Genomic DNA, 23,461 nt, shown 5'->3' on the forward strand with positions numbered 1-23,461 from the left:
GGTGCTGCTGCAAGGACACTTGCCACCCGCAAGATGGCGATATTCCGGGGTCAGTAAATATATTGTGGTTCCGGAGTTCGGCACGACCGCTGCGTGGTCACATGGTACAGCTGCTGATCACATGACCGAAAGTGCACTAGGCGGAAGTGAAGATCATAGGTAAATGTCAACAATACATTAACGCAGGGGTTAATAAGGAGACTGGAGGGATTGAAGACTGAATGTGTAATCGCAAGAAAGCAGCATGAGAACGGAGAGGGAGGAGAAACGGGGAGGAATAACGGATTAGGAACGGAGGGGTATGAAAAATCAGCAGGGGAGGTTATGAGATTGTGAAAGTGATGTGGGGATGATGGCTGGGGATGATGGCAGGGGGTGATGACGACAGGTGGGTAGTGGGTATGAGGAAGTCAACGAGAGGAGGTAGGGGTTATGGTGTAGATAGTGATAGGATTGGTGAGAAGAGCAGAGGGACAATGACAAGGGGGGGTTTATTAAGTAAAGAATGTGCTGGAAGTAATACAGAATGGGGGTCAGAGGCAGATGGGGTGCAAGTAACAGGAGAGACTGGGGCAGAAGCTTTTGGGTATGAGGGAGACTTGGGTGTGTTATGTGACATTGATCAGAGAGGACAGGAGAAAGTGTTGTGAGTTCAGCAAACTGGACGGGGTATCTGGAGAGGAGACGGGGTAGAGAGCTGGGGTAAAAGAATACAAACATGTTAAGGGGTGAGAGCAGGCGTAGCCAACTGGGGAGAAGGATAGATATGAGAGAGAGAGAGGAGAACAAGAATATGTGACATAACCTATTCCTGTTATTCCTTGTGTTCTATGATCCATCCCTAAACATTCCTTATGGTTTTGGTCAGTTCTTTGATGTCTTTTTGATAAAGGAAATGCATGTATGGGTGAGTGACTGCGTATGGATGTTTAATGCGTCCTCTCGTTTTTACAGGGCTCTAGCTATGGCATCAGCTGGTACGGTCCAAGCAAACAATGCGCACACCCAGCAACAATTAAATCTCAGAATGAAAGGTTAGTCAATAAATCAGTCAATCAAAGCAGTCTTAAATATTTACAGATATGAAAGATTATTATCACACAATGCGAAATGACAAACAGAACAGTGTAACTTTTGTGTGTGTTCTTCTTCTGTGATTGCTAACGAGTTACAGCTAGTCTATCCCTGACCGGCTTAAGAAAAATAAATGACACCAATTGAACATCAATACTATAATTAACGCTTCTTTTTTTGCTATTTATGGGGATTGGGATTTTCTCTCACATGTGCCTCTTTTGCTAAAACGTTGTTTTTCTGTCTAGCGGTCTCTGCCAAGCTCTGCGGGCGTCCTTCTCGCATCAGCGGCTACCTAGAAGTGTCTGTCGACGGACTTCCGGGAGAAACAAAGAAAACCGGGAAGAAGACCGGGGACTCCGACCTGCGCTTCAATGAGACGCTCAGCCTGTAAGTGGTCTACGGACCGGAGTGAATTACACTGGTGTGCCTTTGTCTGTGTTACCTGCCTGTCTCTTTCTGTTAGCAGTTTTAAGAGATTTCTGTAGAGAAAACTGAATATGGTGGTCTGCCTTTGTGTATGTGTTGTTGGTCTTAATTCTTCTTTGTATAGTAATTTCTGTTCCTCCTAGGAAAGTGTCCTCCAAAAGTCTTTTGGAGATCAGACTCTGGAGTTGCCACAGTCAGCGCAATGAACTGCTGGGAACTGCGTGCGTCAATCTGCAGAAAGCTTTGAGCAAGAACGAAGACAGAAGTGAGTGAGAGTGACATTATCGGGCCATTCCGGTGGCATTATGAGGTTAGGTTTCTGTTTATGGAATGGAACGTCTCGGAGGAAGGGCATATTTTGGTTACAGCCGTGGTAAGATCTGGAGTCAGAAATAAACCAGGGGGTGCCAAATGTGAAAGTGGGCATAGAAGAGTCAGGTTGACAGGATCATTGAAAGGGGCATTGGAGAAAAATGTGATGGGAAAAAGACAGTTAAGAGTGCAAGATTTCAATACCTGAGTTTTCTGGGGAATATTACTTTGATTATTTGATATAGTTTCCCATAACCACTGTGTCCTAAATTAAGGCAGCACATGGTGGATTTTCCAGCAGTATTTATTTCAGTAAAGACGTTATAGCTTTGTCTTTGTTGAGCCAGACCGCAACTATCACATCCAATATATTCAGCTATGAGAGCAAAGTGATGTGTGCTCAGGAAAAAGACAACAATCCATAATGATTAATCATTAATGTCTCGACACCGCATCACTTTTATTCTTCTAAGGTTGTCTGTAATTAAATATCAGAATCTTAAAAACCAGCCTAAAATGACTACGTTCTTTAGGCTACGTAGAATAATCTTTACGTTCTCAGAAGAGAGGAGCAAATGGGGAAGGCATAGTAGTAGACTGTCAGTCTGGTGTATGGTTTGGACCCTGGAATTTGTGCCGTGTACTGGCGGTGTGTACGGTTTTGCACAGGGTTCTCCAGGTGATGCACACGTGGATTACTGGATCATTTCATTTCTGATCTAGCAGTGGAATTTATCCCTTTGGATTAGGCAGGGGTCACTCTCCTCCTGCATGAAAGAGGTGCAGTCAATCGAGACAGGGCTTGTATTTTTGCTTGTATGTAGCCACTGCATGCCCTACACAGGAATAAGTACAATAACAGGTTTACACATTCGCAAACACTGTACGTCTTGTTAGCAGGGCTTCACAATACTGGCGTGTGCTGGTCCTCTAGTCTTGGCTGGGTAGCCTGAGGTCAGTGCATTGAGTCACCCTGGGACACGCACATTTCACAGGCTCGTGCCACATTCCCTTATTGTTAACTAATTCTTTAAAGGCGGGGGCTCATGCCACGTGCCTCCAGCACATCCCTTGGTTTTCCTGCTGTAGCATCGGCACTCTTTGTGATCTTTCCAGCTGTTAATGACACCGTACCCTGTCTGCACACAGGTGACTTACAAGTATGTATCGGTTAAATTCATGTTCTTTAGATTTCTTGGAGGAACCCTCCATGAATATGAGGGCTGTTGGCATCCTCTCTTAGACTTTGGCTGACACTATAACATATTTTAAATCGGATTTCATGTAAAATCTGATTTCTTTTAAAAGGTTAGAGACTGTAGCGTTAAGTCCACTGAGGTCGGGCAAAGTGGTCTGTCATTCTGCGGCCTGAAGAGTTAATTAAAAAAAAACAAAACAGGAGAAGGGAGGCCCTGTTCCTGCCCAAACTTTGCTGTCTCCAGCCCAAAATAAAGTACATAATTCAGTGTGGATCAGGAGCCCCCTCTCTGCTTCACAAACAGCGGGCAACATTGTGGCTACAGAGCGTCACTATGTGTTGGGGAGGGGGCAGAGAAAGCCCCTTTGTGTCCTGCACTCCCCTCTAGGCTGTGTTTATTTAAGTTGAGGAACAGAGGTGCGTGTGAGACGGAGAAAGGGGGAGGGGGGTCCCAATTTGATACACCTTGTAAAAGCAGCAGACCCTGCTCTGGGCAACACAACTTCCTCAAAGTCATTAGTGTCATTAGCAGAAGGGATGGCGGCTCACAATGAGGCCTGTGTCAAACTGCTGTAGAGGGAGCCATTCACAGCCTTCTGACACACCTCGGTGCGGTACAACACACGTTGTGCTTACACGCCTCGGCGTTCATTACATGCCACCTATCCACTCTCCTCCTCGAGCATATGTCTCTACATACAGTTCCACACGTTCTCATCCTTTAACACACATGCCTTTACGCATTCAGACTCTTGTGCTTAACGTAAATCACTGGCAGACCTCAAATTGTCCTCTATAATCCATGCACACAGCTGGTGTATAGACAAACGTGACAACTTTCCACCATAAATATCCAACTCTCTACTTAGGGTTACGAGACCCCCATGTTTTTATGTCATCCCTGCGATGTTCCCGAAGGGAAGCTGCTCTGTAGTATTTAAAGATATTAAGACGCCTCCATTCTTAAAACAGCCTATTTTTGTGTTGTCTCCTACAATCTCTATTGTCCTTGAGTAGAAATGCTGCCATCTAGAGGTGAGAATGTGTAAGTGTACTTTCCAGATATGTACGGACACACATTCACGCATTTATGCATGATCACTACAGTGTTAGGAAAAGCCTCGGGGATAAAAGACAGGCTCCCTAATTATGGAATAATCAGAGTCCTGCTATATGATGTGTGCCCCTGGGGCAGAATGGTCTATGCTAACGATGTCAGACAAACTCCTGTTTTCAGACTATAATACACTGCCTGTTGCCTCTTGTCATAATACCGTATTTGCTCGATTATAAGACGAGGTTTTTTTCAGAGCAAATGCTCTGAAAAATACCCCTCGTCTTCTAATCGGGGTCGTCTTCTAATCAGACCTCAAATAGAGTCTGATTAGGAGACTAAGATCCAGATCCCCCGCACCGCTGCAGGGGACCTGGATCCTCCTGTCTCACCCCCCCCCCCCCCATCATACACACACTTACCGGTGCTTCCTGCTGTATTGCCGGGGCAGCGGGTTGACGTCTACGCGATCCGCGTAGACAACGTCCGCTGCAGCCGGAAGGAGGTGTGGCTAGCAGCGGGGGTTGTCTGCGTCCGTCGCGCAAACCTTCCCCGACTGTCAGAGATCAGAGTTCCCCGCACCGGTGCGGGGAACTCTGATCTCTGACAGCCGGGGAAAGTATACGCGACGGACGGATACAAACCCCCGCTGCCAACTCCACCTCCTTCCGGCTGCAGCAGAAGGCGACGTCAACCCGCTGCCCCGGCTGGAAGCACCGGTAAGAGAGGGCTGAGAGGGGAGGGGAGGGGAGAGTGTGTGTGTGTGTGTGTGTTAGTTAAATGGGGGTATAGGGTGTGTGTGTGTGTGTGTTAAATGGGGGCATAGGGCATTTCTGGAGTGGCGTTAAGGGGGCATTTAATAGAGCACTCTGCCTCCTGAAATGCCTTATACACCTATATGCCACTCTGCCCCATAATATGCATTTTAACCCCCTAAATGCCAGAGTGGCATATAGGGGTATAAGGCATTTCTGGAGGCAGAGTGCTCTATACAATGCCTTTTAACTCCCTTAATGCCACTCTGCCTCCTGAAATGCCTTATACCTCCCTATATGCCACTCTGCCCCATAATATGCATTTTAACCCCCTAAATGCCAGAATGGGATATAGGGGTATAAGGCATTTCTGGAGGCAGAGTGGCACATAGGGGGTCAAAAGGCATACCATGGGGCACAGTGGCATATAGAGGGTTAAAAGGCATATCATGGGCCACAGCGCCATATTGGAGTGGCAAGCCTGGGGGCAGATGTGCGTAACTGGGGGACAGGTTGGAAAATACAAGAAATAAAAACAAAAAAAATATTTTTCTCAATCATAGCTTTTATTAAAAAAAATAGTTTACATGAATTAACATTTACTGGTAAAACTTTTTTCCTTTAGGGTCGTCTTATATTCAGGCTTTTTCTTTTTTTCCTAAGTTAATATTCAGATTTTGGGGGGTCGTCTTATAATCAGGGTCGTCTTATAATCGAGCAAATACGGTAGTTCTTTGCATTTAAATAAGAGACATAAAACAAAGTCTGTGGCCTCTCAAGGAGAAGCTGACTGTCCCTGCTGTACACAGTTGGTACTAAATGAATGTGACCGGCACCTCGACTCCTAGATTCTATCCAGATGAATGAATGCAGCACTCATTCATTCATACCCAGTCAGCCATCCACAGACCCACTTTGTGTGTGCGTGTATGTATGTATGCATGTGTGTATATATACACATCCCTGTGATCATTTGCCTCGAATTAGTGTCATTGTGAAAATAACTTGGGCCATTTCAGCATGGGTGTTTTTTTTCAGGTTTCCACTAATTATCAGGCATATTATTTGTAAAGTGATTGCTATATGTCTGTTTTATATACATAGTCGCTGTATGTATTTTTTTGAAAGAAGATAACAAGGACATTAAGTAAGTCTTGTGGATATACCCAGCTATATAAAATGTTACTGATCTTAGTGATAAACATTGCGTACCTTGGTAATACGATTGGGTAACTAAAAAGTTAACGTGGTGGGGAGGTACGTTTAAAAAAAAAAAAAGTCATGAAAATGTAACCTTTGAAAAAGAATGTTAATGCAACAATGATTTTATGCTCCTTTGATAAATGGGAAAATGTAAAATGAGCTAGTTGCTTGGTGAATGATGGTAAAATCCGTGTGACGTCCCTCTGTTTAATTGTCAGTGACGAGTGTTCCGCTGCGTCTCAACCTGAAGACCGCTCACAAAGGTAGCGTGGTGTCGGGAGGAGAGCTGACGATTGTCTTGAGTGAGCCATGTGCGGACGTAGGGAGTGTTGCCGAAAACACAGAAGGTGAGTCTTCGTATTCGCAAGTAGCGCTTATATTGGCTTTTAATTGGCTTTATTGACCCGTCTGCAACACGCTAGGAAACAAGGATGATCTTGGCAGGGATGCGGTATACGCTTTCTTTCTAGACACATTGGGCAAGCTTTCAGGAAACGTCTTGTTTCTAATTATGTCCTCTGACTTTTGCAGTGGTTGTGACCGATTCTGAGATGGTGTTTGAAAATGGACACTACGCCTTGGACAAAGTGAGGTTAGTACTTCCATTGAGTGTTTCACGAGTCACTTGTCACCATCTTGCTTTGATAAAAAAAGGCAGGTCTCTGTTTCTCAAGCTGTTCAGATAACCGCGTGCCAACGTTGACTGCTAATAGATCACGCAGCCTCCGTTTCCACCATTTTTATTTTTTATTCCTGGGCTGTAACCTGTGGCGAGCAGGCAGCCGGAAATGTGTGTCCCTGAACTTTGTGCCCCTAGGGGTGGAAGGTTAACCCCGCCACCTGGACCTCATTATAGGACAGCATTCCTATAATTAATTACAGGTCACATCATTGAAGGTCTGAGAACCAGATGGGTTGGGTTAATGCATGGCCACTCGTTCTGGCATTTAATGGGTGTTACATCCTCATCTGTCCCTGAAGAAGACCGTGTTATGCCCTACTACATAGCCTCATCTTAAGTCTACTAAATACCAGTTAGCTGCTCATTCCACTGCTTTCCTTTCTTCTGCACCCTCTGCCTTATCTTCTATTTTTCCCCTTTTCCTTTTTTCCTGTCTCTCTCGCGATCCTCCTCCTTTGCATTCCTAACCCTGTCTTTTCACACTGCCCTGTAGAATCTCTCATGACATTTTGGATGTAAGGTGTTAGCCGTGCCATCATTGTTTCCTATACTCCCCCACAAAAAAAAGAAAATCAGAATATGGATCTATCACACACACGATGTTGTGCATGAAACAAAAAGGGACCTCTAGCCCCTGGTGCTGCTAGTTGGAATAAAAGCTTAAAATAAAACACAAAACATTTGATTCTGAATTTGAACCTTTCCGCTTAGAACTGGAATACTGGCAGAGTTTAGCACTGTATAGAGATGGGGTCACTCTGTGATATGAAGGGCTCCCTGGCTGTTAATGATGATGACCGTATTATTCCTTTTCTGTGTACAGAGACTTCCCGCAGGGTGCAGAGAATGGGTCTTTTCAGCCGCTGAAGGAGCAGAATGACTCGAGTGACATTACGGTGATGGGTGAGTGACATTGGTGATCTGCACTGTATGTCTCCCGTACTGTCCCATATGTTGTTATTTATTTATTGTTTTATATAGCGCCTTCATATTCCGTAGCGCTGTACAATGTGGAGAGGACACAACAAGTAGTAGTAACATAACAATTTGACTTACAGAGACAATGTCTCTGACATTGATTGACACGTGGGAACCCTGTCTTTAATTTCAGTAAAATCATTACAAATGGTTACAAAGCAGACCTTCAGACAGGTTGCCAAATTAGGGCCCCAAGGCTTGCACTTTAACAACTAATTGATTGTTTACAGGGGCCATCTTTTTGCTCTTAATCCTGTTTTAGATTTGAGACCGGGGTCAGTATTATTCCAGCACTTAGTATGGTGATAAATATTGTTCAACATTGGCATATTCTGTTTTGACAGTAAATGGGGAATGCCCCCCTGCTCCAAGAGGTGAGGCGGGGGACTCTGGAGGAGATGCTGTACCCTCTAATGCCACGAGCTCCCCGCCTTCTCCGGGGTCAATATTATACACTGTGGATAATGAGGAGCCTACGGCCAACGGACCTGTTGCTGTGACCCCAACGTCCGAGGGGCTGCCGCCTGGGTAAGATGACATTGCACCCGCACAGAACATAGAATGCAGCGGCCTCATCAGCTGAACAGGAGACTGTGGTGGACGGAGGTCTGCTGGAATCTGGACAATCATGAATGTTGCATTATGTGTCTGCTTGAAAGGAGGCTTTCTCCTGACGCCGCACTGAGCTGTCTGTGTATATGGGACAATATTATGCAGTCACAAGCCTCATATGGGAAGGGGTACATGTTTTTTTTGTAGCTAGTATGAGGGGGGGTTATAATTGCCATTCAGCCCCACCTGCCATCAATTTTAAATGACATAAAGTAATACAATTAGCGCTTGGAGCTTTACATAGTTGTAACAACCACAATTGGAACGTGGCTCAGTTCTTTGCATCGGTTCCCCCAGCTGAACGCCATACATGCAGCTCCCAAAAAGGGCTGTAGTATAGCCCAGAGCAAGCTCGGAAAACAGTACACTTTTCTATTGAAAATCATTGCATTTTTGGGTTTTCATTGGGTTTTTGAAGTCTTTGTGCCCCCCCCCCCCCGCCCTTCTCCTTAGCACACATTGTAATTTTTCTGCTTGCTGAATTGGAAAAAACGATATGACTTGCCAAGGATCACAACCAGGTGGCACCAGAGCCAGCGATGTGTCCGTAACTCATCCCGCTGGTGAGGCTACCAACCAACGATTCCCGTGTTTAGACAAAAGCACACAGAAAAGTACAATGTTTGTGAATACCGGACAATATTTAGAATTTTCTGTTCCCAAATTCAGAAGCTGAAACGAGTTAACCCCTTTAATCTCAGGTGATCCTTTCTCCCATGCAGGCCACCGTATGTTCCAGCTGTGTGTTATGCTTGGATCATACAGGGGTTGCATAACCCCCTTCTCTTCTCATACAATATCCCTATGTGTTGTCCACTCGTTCAGATTATAAGCCGGGGAGCGGCCGGGGTCTGGCGTTCGCCATTTGTCCGCAGCTGTGTGGGTCTTTGTATGGACCCGTGTTTGTTTAGGGCTCCGGCTCGGGGCGTCAGCGGCCGGCGGCTGGCTTTTGTGCGCGGAAGGGTTAATGAGAGTCCCGGGAGTGCTTGTTTATTTGGTTGGTGAGGTCAGAGGCTGGGAGCGGTGTCAGTCACAGGTAATTAGGGTTGCAGCTCTCACTGGCTCTTTATGTGTGCTGTGTGAAGGGACTCTGTTCTCTGCAAAGAGCGCTTCCTGATCAGGACTGCTGGAAAACTTTGGCTTCAACTCTGAAAACCCCCTTTATTTGAAGAGCAAGAAAGACCCGTGCCGAGTGTCTGCGCCAGTATGGTGGTCGTGGGCCGTTACGGAGGGCCACTTCCCTCCGCTATCCTGGATGCGGCCCCCTTTCCACTCATTTTAACACTTAGAACGTTATTGAATTTTAAAAACAAAAAAAGACACTTTCCTTGATGTTTTGGGTGAATTTGAAAGGCTTGAGATGAATCCAGAAAACGTATCAACGGCATTATTTTTTCCCCCCAAGGTTAGCTGCCATATTTAACCATTTAAATGCCAGCGAGCTGAGTACAGCATTAAAAGCTGTTTAAGGGAAAACGCTTTCTTTTTTATATAAAAGGTATATTTATGTTCAGCGGTTTGTATAGCCGCCCCATAGATGGCGTTTCCCCTGTATGTTTTTCATTTTCTAGGTAGCTGCCCACCGTGGAGACTCCATAAAGGGACCATTGAAGCGGTATCTTGGTTGGGTAGTCATAAAGTGTTTCTGGAGAGGCAAATAAAAGCTCCAGCCTTTAAAGACGGCATATGGTAATTTACAGGAACAGTATTGGGGAAAATGACTTCAACCGAGCCGCTTAAAGTGGATTAAAAGGCTGGATTACCCGAGTGAGTGGCAAAATAAACAGGACAGGCGAGGGGAGGTTATATACACCTGGTGTGTCTTGAAGGTGTTAGCGAAAGGCAAACCGTTGGGTTGAGAAAGCATTCCATCAGTTGCCATGGCGATTGTCCCAGTTTGAGCGCTTTATACCGTCACTACTGGTTGTTTGTGTTTGCTTGTAAAGTGGGCATACAGCAGAGAGAACGGCCGTAGGCACAGCGATCTAGAGCTTTCCGTACGCTATCTTGGCCCCTGTTCACCAGCCTGTCTCATACAAACAGTCTCTGTCTGTCCCTCCAGCGTGGCGGCTGTGGTTTCCTCCTTGGCAGTCTAACTGCAACGCTGTGCCCTGGGTGGGCAGGGCCGCCATTACAAACTGGGGCACTAATGTCCCTCCTTGATCTCCCTCTGTCTCTGGGTCTGCCGATCTGCAGAGACCCCGTGATCACGGGAAGTGTGGTCTGCTTCCCAGACCCTCTGTCGCTCCACCATGTGTACGTGTCTGCTAGCCCAAGATCCTGACCCTTTATCGGGTACGGTGCGTACATTATATGGCATCCGCAGAGGGTCTCTGGACAGAGAACAGTCGGCGGCACAGAGGATCGGATCCTGCGTGCCGGTTCAGTGGTGGAGCTGGACGCGGTTCAGACGCTGGTCTGTCGGGACTTCCGGTTAGATACTCGGTTCCAGACACACCGCAGATCACACACATTTGGCGCTCCGCTTGTGTTATTTTGTCAAGGATTTTAAGTCTTAGACTATATAGCGTAATAAAGCTGTATCCTGATCAGATGTAGTCTGATCTCGCCTGCTTATTTTATCATTACAACAATATGAAATTTAGTTAAGCCTGTTCCCATTCCATTACACTGCTTGCTCGATTGTCTTTCCTGTGTTTGAGGGTTTAACAGCGTTTACCCGTCCTATATGAATCTTTATGTTATATTGATACATTGTGGCTTCTTATAAATGCAGGACTTTAATGCCTTTAACTATGGCCAAAAGGTGTACTTTTTGGATCATGTTCTTGCTTCGCAGTCGCTGTATGAGATCCGTTGAGACCTGTGCTTTGTATTTCAGGTGGGAGCAGAGACAGCTGAGCAATGGACGAGTGTACTATGTAGACCATAACACCAAGAGCACCACGTGGGAGAGACCTCTGCCCCCTGGGTAAGATGCCACTGTCTGCCGTACGAGTAGAGACCCTGGCAGCTGACAGCGTGGTTACAGTCTGCCTAAATCTAACCCTCTCTCTGCAGCTGGGAGAAGCGGGTGGATGAACGAGGCAGATATTACTACGTGGACCACAACACTCGTACGACAACATGGCAGAGACCAACAGCCGAATATGTCCGCAATTATGAACAGTGGCAGTCCCAGAGGAACCAGCTGCAGGGAGCCATGCAACAACTGAGCCAGCGTTTCATGTACCAGGTGAGAGCATCTGCGGGCCACTAATAACTCCCTGATATAACGGCGTGAAAAAGGATCTGCGTAACGAGCCTTCCGATGGTCTATTCTATAAAGCACTAAGCCTTAAGTAAATACTCTGCCACTGAAAGGTGTGTGCCAAAATCCTGCTGCACACGCTATCCTTCACCATCGTAGACAGGGAAGGGTTCTGTGTTAAAAATGTGTGTGTGTGTGTGTGTGTGTGTGTGTGTGTGTATATATATATATATATATATATATATATATATATATATATATATATATATATATATATATATATATATATATATATATCCTGTGCTGCAATCTTTGACCCGTGACCTTGCCAAGTTCAATGGCGGCCGGGACCATCATCGCATAGGCCGTGCTGGATTGTAGCCAGAAGTTAAATGAGGCAGATGTCGGGCAAATGTTTTGCGGCAGAGAACACCTGTGTGATTTTTTTTTTGCAATCATTTCCAACCAATAAAATGTGCTGCGTATACCTCCGGTGTTATTATACGAAGGAGAGATGTGCGTCTGCGCCTTTGTGGAAGGATTTCATTCCAGCCCAAAAGAAGGCATATAATAGCGGCTTATTAGAGGATTTAATTAAGGGTGCTTTAAATTGCAGGGCTCGGGCGCAGTAGGATAAGTGCACGTTTTCCCTATTAAAAAATCTTAATATGTTTAGCGTGTTACCATATATACTTTTCCTTTATTGGACTGTGTATAGTTTTCCCAGTATTTTAAGGGGGCCGCTATAAGCTCCCCCATAAGTAACCCTGGTGCGCTATTTCTCCAGGGATATGTGAACTGGTCAGAGTGGGGGGGGGGAGTTATATAAACATTAGCACTCTGTACGCCCCCCCACTACACCTCCCAGCGATTTCACACCCCCCATGCACACCTCCTCCTTTCCTCTACACAGCCCCTCGCTGCAGGAGAAGAAAGGTGCATTGTGAGCCAGGACCTGAGGGAAGGGGAGGGGGGCTCGGCTGTGCCTATAAGTTGCAGAATGTTCCTTCGCTTTGGGCTACTCTCGTGCTCCGCTCTGCCAAAGGACAGGCTTCGCTGGGAGGGGAGTAGGTGAGAGGGGGTCTGTGTGGCAAGAGGGGGAGCAGGAATCGAGCCCAGAGCCGGGAAAAGCTGGGCGTTTACTGGTGACTTGTGGGAATGATTTCATTTGAAAGGCCTGCAATATTTTCCCATCTGGTTTGGGAGCAAGTCGGACGTGTGAGCGCAGAGTCCAGCCTGGAACGACCGGTGGGCACGCGGCATCCTACGCTCAACGCGCCATCGTCTCCCGCACGGTCCGGTCATTACGGGGGCACCTGTTTAACCGCCTGTCCTCTTCTCCCAGTCCTCATTATCTCCTTTGCTGTCTCTTTGTTTTCAGTCGCCTGCCACCGCTCCTGACAATGATCCGCTGGGACCGTTACCCAACGGATGGGGTAAGTGAAAGCACCTTCTCGGTTGCGTGGTTAGATGGCTCTGCTGACATCTTCCCGTTTGCGTGCGTATTAGGAAAACCGACCCGTTAAGAGGTTAATTATTAGAACGGACTGTCTGAGATGTTACACGTTCTCACCGGTCAATGTGACATTAATTAAAGTCTCCTAAATGACTTGGTAGAGATTATGCATACTTTGGGCTTTCGGACTCTAATGGCTCGGTGCGATGTTAACATCTTCTGTCACTCGCGTGGCCAAACACGTCCTGTGTATTTACATGATATTGTGACCTTTGGTCTTTTCCGTGGTTATTTGATTAAACGTATTCAAAGCAAAACAGTGTGCCGCCTGGCCCTCGTAGCAGCTCGTTTTCACATTTTTTGCGGGGGCAGAAGGCGGGAGTTGGGGTTATTCTATCTTGAAGTGGAAATTTCCATAAATCTGCCTGTGGAAATGTTTTGAGCACTTATATAGGCTATAAGATCCAATAACTTACAGGAAAAGAAGCCTTTCATTTTCCATTCAGGTCTTGCTCTCCAAAAGACGTTTGTTGATGATATTTTTTCCTATAAATTGATGCTGTTCAGTACAGCTAATTGCCACCTGTATTACCATACAGTTATTGTGTGTGTGTTTGGGTATAGTTGCCAGAAAGTTTTGTGAATCACGTCTATTGCTGCAAGTGGAAACTGTGTGTGTGTGTGTGTGTGTGTGTGTGCGTGCGCGTGTGTGGTGGGGGAGACGTGTTGGCAGATCGTCAGTGTAATTTGGCCCAGACTATACAGACACCTTTGCACAGAGACAGTATTGTAAAGCCGTGATGTGGAAAAAGTAATTCCAGATATTTTCCCCTCGAGATAGTCCTCCTTTTATATATATATATATATATATATATATATATATATATATATGGCATTATGTATCGCTCTTCTTCCGCGTGATTAATGGCGTTAAACCCCTGACTTTTCCATAGGAAGCTGCAGCGCTGCTCGCCATTTGTTTGCAGGTACAGCCCAAATACCCGTATGCATTGTGAGATATTTCATCGTTCGGTTTGGTGAATCGGGCGAGCCGTCGTGTTGAAGCCTGTCCCTGGTCGCTTATCTTTCATTCGTTTGTGAGATTGTGAATACTTGTGTTGATGCTGCTGATCGCCTTTTATTAAGATGCGCATGCAGTGCCCCATTTTTTGGAGTATGTGCCCTATAGCACACATTGCCCCTTAAGGTTAGAAATAACCGTTCTCTAACCCACATGCCAATACATGGCCTCTACTGGTGAGCGGAGATAGCCGAATCCCCCTCTTCTTGAATGTGGCTGCTTAGAGGAAGAATATCCATTTTAGAGGAAGGTTGGGTTACATGCTGCTGCTTTAATACGCGGCTTTCATGATTCTATCTAAGAACCATAGACCGTATATCGGAATCCCCTCTGAGTATGTTGTAAGTGTGAGTGAAAATATATTGAGCGATTTTTACCTCTCCCTCTAGTCCTCTTCACTCGGATGCCGGGATGTTTGGGGTGCAGACACATCTGCGTCGTGCAGTACAGATAACCCCGTGATCCCCCCCCAGGGTACACGCTGTGCTCTGGGCTTTCATGATGAAAGCGATGTACATGGGCGAGTCTCGGGTCTGAGCCATAACACATCACCAACGCTCCCGTTTGGGGCTACTCCAAGTCTATGTCCTCCCCAGTAAGCGTTAGCATTCAACGCCTGCCTTAAGAAAACGGCTGCTCTGTCCGAGCCGCGGCTGCGGGGGATACGAGCAGGAATAGAATTACCACCCTGCATTTATATGTCTGCGTGCAAGATCTTCGTGGGGGCCGTGAAGTGAACCCAAGGGGTTGCCGCTTCTTTTCAGTAACATATCATGAAATATTTTGTCATTGTTTTATTCCTTTTCTATAGCGCCCGTGCATTTATATACCAATAGACGCAACAATGTCCGCTGATTCATTATATTACGTTAATGTACATAAAGTGCCTAAGTGTGTTTGAAATTGAATCTATGACAGTTCTAAGGCTTATGGATAGTGAATGTGACAAAATAGAGCCACAGTTGTTTAATTGAGTCCGTAGACCCTCTGATAAAGGCTTCATCTTCTTTGTGTGGTTGGATACTTGGAGAAGACGCAGTGCTGCGCGGATTGGTAGAACCCATGGCTTCCATTTTGGGCGTTCTCCAAATGGGAAATTTCCACTGCTTCAGTCAAGAACTTGCACTCGCTGAGCAACGCTTTTCATAGCGTTACCTTGAACAGCGGGAGAACGCGTTACTTCTTGCTTGTGTAAACCCACCTTCAGAGAAACTTAGACCCCCATCTTTGTGACGCTGATGAAATTGTTAACACAAGAGCAATCAGGGGATCATGTCCATTGGGGGTTTTTGGTGTCTGTGAGAGCCGAGGGGGTGGAAGATCATCTGGTGTCTTGTGTTTAATAACCTATCCTCCGGTATTATTGCCTCTGCTTAGGACTAATGGTAGTTTCTAATTTAAACATGTCTTGGGGTTTATTGGCTAGATACTTTAGGAAATTAAAAAGTATCTTCCGCTGACCTCTCCTCTTTCTGTCTTGCAGAGAAGCATCAGGACAATGGACGGGTGTATTACGTGAATCATAACACTCGTACCACGCAATGGGAGGACCCGAGGACCCAGGGGTGAGGAGAATGTGTGGTTATCGGGGAAACGTGCGTGGCACTGGACGTGGATCTGTTAAATTCATTAACGGATCTCATTTCATAACGTGTGCAGCAGTGGGTTGACAGAGAAAAAAAGAACGTTGTATGGTGCTTTGAATATACGTAGGATTCTTTGCTCAATGCTCTTTATCTCCCACTCAGTATGATCCAGGAGCCAGCGCTGCCTCCTGGCTGGGAAATGAAATATACGAGCGAAGGGATTCGATACTTTGTGGATCACAACACTCGAACCACAACCTTCAAAGACCCTCGACCTGGCTTTGACTCGGGGTTTGTCTGCACATCTCACGTCTAATGTGGCGCTAGAATGGAAGGGCTGGGTGGTTTAAAGTTATGGGATTGAGCATTTGCAGTGGGAGTAGAACGGGTGGATAGGACGTAGAGAAAAAACAAGATGGGGGTCATACGTACTGGAGGGACCTGTACTTTTTGTGCTTTTAGTAATATGTTTTATTTGTTTCCAGTGTGAAGCAGGGAGGCTCCCCTGGAGCGTATGACAGAAGCAGAAGTTTTCGCTGGAAGTATCACCAGTTCCGGTTTCTGTGCCATGTACGTTTTGGAGCCATACAATCTACATGACTATTCCAGACACTAGACACACTGCAGAAATACAGCAGAGATTAAAACCAGTATGAAATCTGTACACACCTTAAAGTACACTTCAAGCCAATAAATGCATTTACTGTATTAAAGTACATTCATGCGTTCCGGCGTTCATTGTCTCCTGTCGTATGTCTTTCAGTCTAATACGCTCCCCAGCCATGTGAAGATCAGCGTCTCCAGACAGACACTCTTTGAGGATTCCTTTCAGCAGGTAATAGAATAGATTCCCGTCTTCATATCTGTTGGCAGGGAACCTAATGTCTGGATTTAATACTGTCTATATATGAAACAGCCTCATGTAAAAGCTACTTCTCCAGGCAGGTATTGGAAGAGCATTAAATTGGGGCAGCCACTTAGATTGGGGACGTCTTATGTTTCTTATCTCTCACTTGCTCCATGCAGATAACAAGTCCTTGTGATTTTAACAATGTATTCTGATGTTTTATCAGATCATGAATATGAAGCCATATGATCTCCGGAGACGTCTTTACATCATTATGCGCGGCGAGGAAGGTTTGGACTATGGTGGAATAGCTAGGTAAGAAGATTACTCCTCACATTCATAATTTAGAATGTGTGTTCCTGATTATGCGATGCTTACTTCATCCTACTTGGTTTAATCCACTTGAACGTCTCTTTAGTACACTTATGTTATGCTGTCTTGCGGTATTTTCTTCCATGTCCGCTTTTTTTCTCTTCAGTTATGGTCCCTTGTCTTGTTTTTGACTCTCTTTGGTCCCTGTGCCACTCTCTGTGTCCTCCCAGTGGTTTTACCCTATGGTAGGTTACGTCAGGCTGTTCTACCACAGGGTAGAACCACGGACAGGATACGGGGAGCTCTCAACATGGAGCCATCCGCCAGCATACAGGACCCTTCTTCCGCTGTGTGTAGCTGTAGGTCTCTGAAAGCCTTCCTGTCTCATGTCATATGCCTTTTCTCCTTCAAAGAATGCATGATCTGTATGAGTTTGTTCTGAGTTGTTTTGATCATGTAAGGATTGTCTTCCGCTACTCACCCTCAACTTTTTGTTGCCCCCTCTTATTTCTGTATACCTTCTCAATATTCATTCCTGTTTCACTCCTCTTCCAATCTGAACTTTGCCCCCTCCTCACTGCTCTTTATACCTTGTCTTTTTGCAGAGAGTGGTTCTTTTTGCTGTCCCACGAGGTTCTCAATCCCATGTACTGTCTGTTTGAATACGCTGGCAAGAACAATTACTGCTTACAGATAAACCCAGCTTCGTCCATCAACCCAGATCATCTAACCTACTTCAGGTTTATTGGCCGTTTTATTGCGATGGTAAGCGGGGGCATACGTGTAGATTTGGGTTAGGCTGTTTGAAAGGTCTTCTCCTTGTTACTGTTACTAAGTGTTCCACCCCTACCTCCTTAGGCTCTATACCATGGGAAGTTCATAGACACAGGCTTTACACTTCCTTTCTACAAGAGAATGCTAAATAAGAAGCCAACTCTGCGGGACTTGGAATCCATTGACCCTGAATTCTACAATTCCATTATATGGATCAAGTAAGTGAGCCCTGTATTAAGCTGAGGTCTAGTATGGGCAGAGGTTTAATTGGATCCATCAGTCCACCTGTATTAGCCATATATATGATACTTGGGTTTGTCTTGTAGTCTTCCACATCAACCATACTTATTTTGCACTTGCTTGCAGAGACAATAACCTGGAAGAGTGTGAACTGGAACTTTATTTTGTGCAAGACATGGAGATCCTGGGAGAGGTTACCTCTCACAAACTCAAGGAAGGAGGAGAAAACATCCGAGTTACCGAGGAGAACAAAGAGGAGTTTATCATGTATGTGTCTGAACCAAAGTGTAGTATGATTTAGTGTAACCTAGTGTTCACTTAGCCGGTGTCTGGTATCTCTGCTGTGTGAGTACCCTTTATCTGTCACAGGCTTCTCACTGACTGGCGTTTCACTCGTGGAGTAGAGGAGCAGACCAATGCCTTTCTGGATGGCTTCAATGAGGTTGTACCTTTGGAGTGGCTACGTTACTTTGATGAAAAGGAGCTGGAGGTGAGAATCATCCATCAACCTTCTTTGTGAAAGTGGGGTTTAGCTGCTGGGCCTTGGAAGGATGAGCCAGTGTCTGTTATATTTTGGGGAGTGTCAGCAGCCATCTTTTCTGATGACCTGTGTGTATTGCAGCTGATGCTCTGTGGGATGCAGGAGATTGATATAAGTGACTGGCAGAAGAATACAATCTACAGACACTACACCAAGACAAGCAAGCAGGTCCAGTGGTTCTGGCAAGTGAGTACAGTGTCTTACAATTCTCATGACCATTCTCTAAGCGCATGTTTAAAGAGAAAGATCTGATTAAGGCAATGCATACTTCTTAGAACACAATCTGTTGGTGGCTTTCTGTTACCACATAGCACTAATGAGCGGCTCGCTTTTTTTGCCATTCACAGGTGGTGAAGGAGATGGACAACGAGAAGCGGATTCGGTTGTTGCAGTTTGTGACGGGAACGTGCCGGTTGCCTGTTGGAGGTTTTACAGAGCTGATAGGTGAGCTCCTCTTGTCCTTTCTACCAGAACCAGCTCTAGATCCTAGAGATTTTGACACCGTGGCTATCTGACTTTTTTGAAAAGCAGACTTTTTGTTGTTGACACCTTTGCCAAAGTTCGCTTGTGCCCCATTTCACCGCTCCTCTCTGTTCTGTCTTGTAGGAAGTAATGGGCCACAGAAGTTCTGCATTGACAAAGTTGGTAAAGATACCTGGCTTCCACGGAGTCACACTTGGTAAGATTGTTATGGAACCCTGCAGCATTTAAAATTATTCCGATCGCATGTACCAAGCAAACGTTTTGGATTACTAGGAATAAGACACCCATCCGGTGACTAACTTCTGTTTTATTCTGTTTCTTCAGCTTTAACAGATTAGACCTCCCTCCCTATAAGAGTTATGAGCAGCTGAAGGAGAAGTTGCTTTTTGCCATTGAGGAAACTGAAGGGTTTGGCCAGGAGTAACATCTTGAACTGGAAACTGTTCAAGAGATAGGAAAAGGTGGACTCAATGGCAGAAGGTCATCCCCACCATCTCATTGTGCGTAGTACCATCTCATTATAAGACATGATGATCTGCATTGGTAAATGGTATTTGGTTACCCTGTGGCAAGTACAGTGTTTAAGTACTTTGCCTATTTCTTCTCTTTTAATAAGCCTTTTTCTCTTCTAATCATTGTTCAATGAAGTTGTGGTTTAATGATGACTCTTCTCCGGGAACTAGCATTAACTCATAATTGTGTCCTAATTAGCAAAAACAGATTTTCCTTTGCTTTCCTGATGTCATGTGTTTTTATAAGGCCCGTCTCCTGCCGGAGAGGCAAGTTTGGCCTTGTATTGGCAAATTCCCAAATTTGTATGATCAGATCTAGGCAGTTGCTTCCAACCACAGCAGGTCTTAGAAGATAATTGTGGTCAAAGCGTGAAAAGATTTATTGACTGGATTATGATTTACGTATGACTAGCACCAGTCTGTAATAACACATTTGATCTGTTAAAAGGGCAGTAGAGGAGTAAGTTACCTTTACGCTATTCCCATCAGGCTATAACTAATTCATCTTTAAACAAATATCGTACGAGCGCCTGAAGAGAAAAAAGAAAGAAAAAAAGTGTACTTTTAGTTAGCCATCAGATCTAATGGACACGGATATCTCTGAAATACTCAGGTGCTGTTTCAATGTCAAAAAAAAGAGAAAATCATGACTTTTTATATTTTTTTTGATTCACAGCCAGCTTTCAGCATTTGAAAAAGTGCTCAGTAGCTGTCATTGTATATATATACTGTATATAAAATATAAATATATAAAATGGAAAAAAAAAAAAAAGTAATTTGTCAGATTTGGATTGATCACTGGACTTTTGTAGAACAGCGGTCTGCTTCTATGATGTTATAATTTGTGCAATAAAGAGAGGTTTGATTAAGTGTGTGTGTGTGTGCGCGTGTGTGTGCGCGTGTGTGTGTGAAGGGACATAGAACGTGGGGTTTGTATTTAAATCACCTTTGTGCTTACGTTGAATTCTAACCAGGACCTTAACATCTCAGATAATAACTAATAAAACTGCGGTGCTTTATTTCCTCTGTGTTAATTAAAGTGAACTTCTTATAATGAGGGTGGCTCTTACACATGAAAAAGGGATTTGGTTTCCGGCAGAGTTGAGCCCTCCATGCTTGGTTCGATGGGTGAGAAGTCTAATCGCTTGTTTGTCTCTGTATTATGTGGGGTCAGCCAAGCTCTAACTGGTGTTAGACCTTCTTATTGTAAAGGCAACTCAATGATATGAAAGCACAACATCGGCTTTTAGTGAATAAACCCCATCATGTGCAAAGAACAATGCAAACAGCCAGTGATTCCATTACACATACGGCAAGGAGTGATGTGTGTTGTGTTACAGTCTGGCCGTGAATGGTACAGCCAAAAAGCTACCCGAAATCCATCCCCGGTGTGACTCTTCTTCTTCCTCCTCCTCCTCTCGTGCCTGCTCTCCTTTCTCCCCGGCACTGCCCTTCCCTCCTGCTCGATGTTGTCTTATCCCAGTCTTGCTATGGCTGGTGCCAACGGGGAGTATCAGGAAATGCTTTCATGTAAGGGAGAAATGCGGAGTATGTGAGCACTTCCTGTGCAAACACACGGCCAGCCGACTTACAAGGATGGCATTGACAGCTTCGCACACCTTCTATAAAAGCATCCTTGTGTAATAGGAGACGCTCTGCCCGCAAGTCGCTGCACTATATGATCCGAAATAAAGCCTATGCGGGATAAGACTAGCTACTATATTGTACAAGTACTCACCAATCTTTATTATGCTTTGCCTATATATCTGTATGCATGTGTGTATATATATATATATATATATGTCGTATACCCACCGTAATTGAGATCTGTACCTAGTGCTGCTGCTTGTATATGTCCCCTATAGCATTACATTTTTATTACATTACATTTATTGAATGGGAATCAAATTTCTTCTCCAAGAATAATTTAAGGACAGGCATTTAATGATATGGTACACGCGCCAGGGGGTTTCATGGCTTGTATCCAGTCTCCTAGCAATGAAAAACATTTTATTTTCAGTACCAGTAATTACAATGTTATTACCGGCATGGGGGGCTACATTGGCATGGGCCATTATTATCTACTAATTATAGGGTTATGGCAGACATGGGGGCTGTATTGGCAGGGTCCCTTGATTTGGGCCAAAATGCTGTCACCTGGGTAATGCTTTAGTGATATGTTTTTGGTATTAAACTTTCAGGACAGCGGCACAAGCTGCAACTGAGACTTTAAAGAGACAATCATTAAATCCAATGACCCAGGTCCCCCTTATTCCGGATGACGATTTTCTAGCTGCGAGTTGGTTTTCGTATCTCAAGAATCAGACAGTCCTCCAAACATTTCTTAGTCTCTCCCTGGAAAGACGGCTAAAATAAGAAAGTGTGGTGTGTGTGTCTGTGTGTGACCATTCGTCAGCCGAGAAATTAAACGCAAACCACAGGTCGGCTTGCCAAATTCTCCCCGTATTCATCGCTTCCTGTGCCAGCTCATGGAGGTTTCAAACATTCACAAGGTCTCTTTGTTTTTACTTTAACTATTAACTATACAGATTCAGAAGCGAACAAACCCTCGAAGTTGGTCGCACACATAATGCAATCACGTCCTTAATGATTTCTCACGATTTCTTTTTTCTTAACATGCTTTAACTTTTACTGGTTATTCTGGAGAGGCAGAAATCCAAACGCATTAAGGCATCATCGACCCTTTAAATGAAAGCGTTAGGTATCTGTGACTGGCCATTGCACCGTTGGATAAATCTACTGAAGGCCAAACATGACACCAGTCAGGATTTATGGTGCTAATTACCAGTTATTTGGGGTTTATTCAAGTGTGTGTGGGGGGGGTATTTTTGAACCCCAAAGTATACAGTTTCTCTCTAGTGACAAACAAGGGGAAAAAGCCAAAAAATCCCACAACTGTCCAAGATACAAAACGACTTCTCTGGATGCCGTTAGAAACCGGTATAAATTTGCATTCATATATAATGTGAAATCATATTTGTACCCTCAGAGCTAGTTTTTTTTTATATATATATAAAATGTGTATGGTTTTGGTTGTTGTCAGGAAGCTTTTTTCACATCACTGAAAACCTTGACGCTTATATATATATTTTTAATAAATATAGTTTGTATTAATTAATGTCTGTTCGCCCCTTGTTTCCCTATTAGTAGAGCCATGAGTACCACGCTTAATTTTCCGTGACAAATCCCTAAGTCCGTGACATATGGTTGGGAATAAGGTTATATGCAGCATTCCCAACAATAATAATGGAGAAAGGCTTTCATCCTGTTGTTCCCTTCTTAATGTTTCTGGCTTTGTGGCCCTGTATAGCAGTTAATACAATTGTGGACTTCTGCTTCTTACCATCTTCCAAGGAAGTGGGCCAAAAGGTGTGGGCTCGTTCAGGGACATTAATAGAACAGAAACACTAAACTTGCGACAAATTAAATTGAACAAATCCTGCATGGTTTAAAAATAGACTATCCAGGAAAACACCTAACCACGAAAACAAGGGGAACGGAAAGAATATGAAATCGTATTGTCAGCTTCTGTAATAAATCTTTTTTTTCTTCTCTGAGCTGCAGTGCTTCATCCTAAAAACATAGTAGCCACTTACACCTTTACGTACACAACGCCCCCTCCCAACAAAAAAAAGACTCCAACATCTTCCAAAACAGTATTATATTCACACTGTAGCCCCGATATTTTAACTTTTATCTTGAGCTACCCTCTTAATGATTCAACTCAGCCCTACTTGCATACAGAACATGCAGACGTTCTTTAAGCTGAACCGCTGGAACTTCCCTGTCACGGATACCGATACATTACCTCTCACCTTTCTCTGTGCCTTATGTTCGTTACCCCATTCCCTCTAGATTGTAAACTTGCGAGCAGGGCTCTCTCCGCCTAATGTATCGTCTTGTCAGACCCCTTGAATATATTTATTGTATTAAGCGCTGCGTAAATTGTTGGTGCTATATAAACAAAATATAATAGTACTGTGTATTTATACTGGCATGTATCACACAGGTAATCCAGACTTGGACCTCACTACTGTCACCTAGTGGTAATCAGATGGAACTACATGTTTTTGGTCTATCCAACAGGCTTGCAACAAACC

The 23,461-nt window shown here is 44.6% G+C and overlaps 1 protein-coding gene across 1 annotated transcript; it reads left to right on the plus strand.

Moving 5' to 3' along the window:
- The first annotated feature begins 964 nt into the window (after positions 1-964).
- Positions 965-19,252, plus strand: LOC149299196 (NEDD4-like E3 ubiquitin-protein ligase WWP2). The gene is made up of 21 exons (XM_089486561.1): positions 965-1,034; positions 6,244-6,336; positions 6,557-6,617; positions 7,531-7,610; positions 8,030-8,213; positions 11,140-11,229; positions 11,319-11,493; positions 12,890-12,944; positions 15,529-15,610; positions 15,794-15,922; positions 16,117-16,201; positions 16,395-16,466; positions 16,705-16,793; positions 17,396-17,555; positions 17,649-17,782; positions 17,931-18,071; positions 18,174-18,294; positions 18,427-18,531; positions 18,693-18,789; positions 18,952-19,024; positions 19,153-19,252. The coding sequence occupies exons 1-21, from the start codon at positions 965-967 to the stop codon at positions 19,250-19,252; spliced, it is 2,196 nt and encodes a 731-aa protein (XP_089342687.1).
- The last annotated feature ends 4,209 nt before the right edge of the window (positions 19,253-23,461 follow it).

This window comes from Sceloporus occidentalis, unplaced genomic scaffold, assembly GCF_023333645.1.
Source record: "Sceloporus occidentalis isolate IW3139 unplaced genomic scaffold, rSceOcc1.0.p SCAF_29, whole genome shotgun sequence".
NCBI lineage: Eukaryota > Metazoa > Chordata > Lepidosauria > Squamata > Phrynosomatidae > Sceloporus > Sceloporus occidentalis.

Bases quoted from the DNA above. Each gene is read 5' to 3' on its own strand.
- LOC149299196 (XM_089486561.1), top strand. From the start codon at position 965: ATGGCATCAGCTGGTACGGTCCAAGCAAACAATGCGCACACCCAGCAA. The intron at 18,072-18,173 runs GTATGTGTCTGA...TATCTGTCACAG, and splicing joins AACAAAGAGGAGTTTATCAT to GCTTCTCACTGACTGGCGTT. The intron at 18,295-18,426 runs GTGAGAATCATC...TGTGTATTGCAG, and splicing joins TTGATGAAAAGGAGCTGGAG to CTGATGCTCTGTGGGATGCA.